The 4,840-nt window shown below is 39.9% G+C and overlaps 1 protein-coding gene across 1 annotated transcript; it reads right to left on the bottom strand.

Moving 5' to 3' along the window:
• Positions 1-1,407: 1,407 nt before the first annotated feature.
• LOC113106815 (serine-rich coiled-coil domain-containing protein 1-like) lies at positions 1,408-4,840 on the bottom strand. Its single transcript, XM_026268835.1, has 2 exons — positions 4,721-4,840; positions 1,408-2,571 (listed from the first exon to the last, which is right to left on the bottom strand). The coding sequence occupies exon 2, from the start codon at positions 2,425-2,427 to the stop codon at positions 1,408-1,410; it is 1,020 nt and encodes a 339-aa protein (XP_026124620.1). The 5' UTR covers positions 2,428-2,571; positions 4,721-4,840.

Raw genomic sequence — 4,840 nt, 5'->3', positions numbered from 1 at the left:
TAAAAATAGGTCATTGCGCTTACATCAAACCACGATACGGACTAATATCTGTAAATATTAAGCAGGAACAGTCTGTTTAAATATGAATCCTGCATGTTCTGCGTGTCTCTGTTAATGAAAGGAGCAGAAGACGCACTGAAGCGCGCGTGACGCTCGTGGTGATTTCAGTCTCGCGTCTTATGTCTCACTAAATAAGAATGTGAACGCATGAACAACATCTACAGAACTGCTCTTAACAAAAGCTTTAGTTTGCTTAATTTCAATAATTAAAAGATAAATTAATGTTTGGTGTTTAAGTGCATCTCGATGAATGCTTATTTAAAAAACCCACCTGAATGGCACTTAAATGCACTTAATTCATCTTTCAACTTTTTTGTCATTGTTCAAAGTACAAGTAGTACAGACAGAGGAACAATTATTAAATAATTAAATGTTTTTTTTGTTTTTTATGTATGCATGCATTCTATGCATTAAAAAAAAAAATCTAAAAAAAGGAAACTTACTTGTTCATTTAACGCACCCCTGAGCTGGTAATAGTGACCTCTTTCAAAATGCTAACAGTGAAATGGTAAAAACGTACTTCACAGGTAATTTCAGATTTTTGTTTCAATTATTTCCCAGCTACACCATCAACTTCATCCTCAACATCACAGATGCATCACTTCTCAGTGCTGATTTTTCCTCTATAAAGCACAAGGTACCACAAGCTCTATAATTATAGCTGATATCCTGCACAGCCCAGAGTTTAAACTACGTATGTGCTGTCATATTATTAGAAGGAAAGAAAAAAAAAACTGCAAATCACTATTGAATTCCCACCAAACTATTTTTCAAGATGTATTTGCACTGTAAACTTTTTTTTAATTTATATAAAGTGCGGGTGAACTTAAACTGTATGGCCATGCTGTGATTCCTGTAGGCTTTGCGGGGGGGCCCTCTATGTCCATTTTGCTTGGGGCCCCCAAATTCCTTCAAACGGCCCTGTATATAGTTACCTGTTACAAAAGACACTGTAACAGTCTGTCACAGGCAGTTCTAGTATAATTTTTCTTCTGTTAATTCCTTAAATTATCTTTTGACTATGTTCTGGCCCACCATCTAGTGGCACTTTTTTATTTGGCCTGATGCCAAATTACCTGCCAACCCCTGTACTACACAGATTGTTGCCAAAAACAAAGATCTTCTATATAATAGCTGTGATATAATTATATTATGTCTGTCTGAGGTCCCTTCTCTTATAATAAATACATTTCAAGTAAATATTTTTTTGGCAAGTAGCCATGTTATAAGCAGAAAAAACATGCAGATAGCTGGTCAAGTCATTTTGCCTGTTGTTATTAAAAATAATTTAACCGGAAAAAAAATTACTTCATAAATACCTGTAGTAACACAAACAAAAGCAGCAGCTTAGTACCTGTGTGCGGCTTTCTCAGGTAACTTGGCCTGGTCTCCAGTTTTGCTCAGGCCTGATGATCTTCCTGCCTGCTGGATGAGCACGGTGTTCCTGGACCGCCTCTCACGGGCGTCTGGATTGGAGCTGCTGTCCTCACTCAGTTGTGGAGCTTGCTCATTCTCACTGGCCTCTGACTGGTCAGGGTTTGTGTCAAGGTTCAGCTCTTTCACTGTTTGCAGCGTCACAGGTTCGGTATGGGCAGTGGTGCTCTCGCACTGTGTGTTGGCTGTGTGGCTGGTATCTGGCAGTAAGTGCTTTTCCGTGCTGGCCTGGGCTGGGGTGAAAGACACCTGTGAGGTAGAAACAGCTTGGCTGAAGTTTTCTGGTGGAGCAGCTGGACTTGGGGCTGGCAAAGCATCCACTTCCGAAACGGAGTCTTCGGTAACGTGAACAAAATCGGATGGTGTTACTGCCGTGGTGCGGTCTTCTGAGATCATGGGCGACTGTAGAGAACTCTCAACCAGTTCTCCAGGCCAGGAACCTGGAGTACCAGTTTTAGGAGGATCTTCCGCAGCTTCCTGATCTTTACCCTGGTCTGGGACATTGGACAAATTCTTAGAAAACTGTTGGTGAGCTGATAAGGATTTGGGCAGCAGCTGCTTCTTATGCTTGGAAGACCTCTTGCTGCTCACATCATCGAGGAACCCTGAATCATCTCCCTCATTGGTCCCTGAGCTGATGCAATTAATAAACATGCTGCGATTGGTGGACGTTTTCTCAAGGTCTTCCGTCTGAGAATCGGGGGATCTTCTTTTTATGTCGGCCAAATCCAAAGGAATGGCGCGTCTTTGAGATGGAACTGTCTTGAAAGGTGGCTTCAGATCCCTGGCTACGATTGTCCAGGCTGAGCTGGGTCGGGTCGCTGTTTCTTTTGCAGTGGAAGCTGAGGGACGGTGTGTGGAAGAAGCTGCGGCGCTTGCTCGTGCTGCTGGAGCTGGAGTTGGTGCTGGAGGGAGAGGAAGTGTGGACGCCATTGCCGACACCACCGGAGGAGGGCGAGGAAGGGAGCGAGTCCTGCCTCTTTCGCACACTACGTCTAAAGATGGGAAGCCTGGAGACCAGGGTGGAGCGGCGTGTCCCTGATTCGCCCATTAAGATCGAGCACCAGATCAGACACCCTGCAAACAGGTAAAGGACAAACTCAGAATTAGCATGGCAGCCTTAAAGAGACACAATCAAGATTGGAAATGACACCAGCCGAATAATGGTGGTGATTTTGGCTTCTACATTAGGCAACATGTCTTGCTTCTGACGAGAAATTCTGTTGTTTAGAAACAAAAGCAAACTCTTGAGGAACCAATTTGTTAATAGTTGGATAAACAGGCACAGGGAAAGTTGGCAAGACGCATAGGAGCCTGCATTAGCTCGCTGTCTTTGTTTAACAGTTCGGTCTAATAACTAAAAGACATATGCTATAATAATTTTCATATTTCAAACTTCACTGCTCTACCTAAATTATCTTGGTTTAACGCTGGATCAAATGTATGCCACAATCTTTTCTCAACTGCCATACTGTCTGACATGTTTGGGTCAAGCAGGAGAAACTATTAATAAACCTTTAAAATCTCTTTATAAGCAGACTTTAAAAACTCTGGACAAAAAGCCTAACCAATATCCCCACTGTAAGTTTTTTGAGCTTTGAGAAGTTTAGACTTTTCTCAAATTCATTTATGGTATACATTTTTTTAATGGTTTGGCCCCTTCCGTACTTTGTGATTTTGTGCATCTCCGCTCTACAGTCTCTGTAAGATCTACAAGATCATCATCATCTAATAGTGATTGTGTTGTTCTTTTTTGTCATTCTGTCTTTGGATCATCGTCTTACTCCGTGAAAGCTATTATTCATTGGAAAACTAAACTGACATTGTTGTGGTTTAACTGGACACTATCTTTACTGTTCTTTTTTGTCTCTGATAGGATGTATATAATTAAGTATTACTGTCCTGTATGTGTTTGTTGTCTAATGTTTTAATGTTTATTTATGATTATCATTAGGACACCTGCCAAGGGACTGTGGACGAAACCTAGCCATTGGCTAAATTTGGTACAATGCATGAAATGGAAACATTAAATGTTAATATTGTGCATGGTCCCTTTTCAAATAATTTAAATAAATAGTTTAAATAAAATAAGTAGGATCAAAACTATTAAAAATACAAAAACACTGTATGATCACTTGATTTTGAAATATTTCCAAATATTTGTCAAAAATAGATTTGCATTATTGCTAAATACATTATTCTTAGTATTTTAGTGGGAAAAGGAAAGAAAATACTACATCAGCTTTACAGGTAGTCTAAACAGGTTGCAAAAAAAAAACAGCAGACACAGACCTATTCGTTCAGAGCCCACTTATCAGCCAGAAATTCCTCAGTGATCCTCAAGTGTAGGGAAAATGTTAATTAAAATACAGTATAAATTCCCTAATTAATTGGCAGGTAACAATTCCAGATTGTCTTTGTCTAATAGGCAAAAAAAAAATGTATTTCCCACCATAGACACAATGATGCAGATTCACAAGGGAAAAATCCAGGAGAGCTGCGTTTCTGTTTGCTGAGCACAATTAATTACAGCACATTAAGCATACTGTGCTGACCTTCTGCCAATACACACTGTACTGAAATCACAGCGAATCAGTAAAGGTAATGTGAAGGTGTTCCCTCTGACAAATTTACAAAACATGTACACACCCCATAACATTGTTGTGACAATTGGAGATACACCCTTGACAGCATTACTTAGCCCGATTGACCTGACATGTTTTAATAGGCAATGGCAATCCGCGGCACACTTGATTATTTGAAGATATTTATCATAATAATCATGACAATGCCAACGTACTGTAATAAACAACAGACCAACTCATGAAACTTTTATGCAACTCAAATTATGGCACACAAGCTATAACCGTAAGGGTTTTTTATGAAGGTATTTTCGTGGTATACAGGTAGGCTATATCTGACATAACGAACATTCAGAGGCATTGTACGCTAGTAAAAAAAATAATGTTATAAATAATGTAACTGGCATAAAATCTAAGGCGAAACCACGCCAAGCAAGAATAGGCTATCCATTAAGTGTGATAGTCTATGAATCAAAGAAGAAAGGCCTATAACCTACAATCTGTTGTGATCTGCCTCTCTAAACAGCAGTTTTGGCCATCATACGAGCGTACATAATATTTAGGTATCGTAGCACCGATACAGAGCCCAACATTATGTTTAGATATTTCGCTGTTTTGAGACACAACAATTGCGCAATACAGACCTATTCTTATATGTATATATCCATCATATCATCTGCAGTGATGGATAGACGGCATCAGGAAACACGGAATAAGCAATAAAACAGCGACATAAAGCAGCCGCCTGCTGCACTCGCTCTGCC

The sequence above is a fragment of the Carassius auratus genome, chromosome 8 (genome assembly GCF_003368295.1).
Source record: "Carassius auratus strain Wakin chromosome 8, ASM336829v1, whole genome shotgun sequence".
Classification (NCBI taxonomy): Eukaryota; Metazoa; Chordata; class Actinopteri; order Cypriniformes; family Cyprinidae; genus Carassius; species Carassius auratus.
The sequence above is the reverse complement of the archived record's forward strand: the minus strand, read 5'-3'. Positions and strand labels throughout refer to the sequence as shown.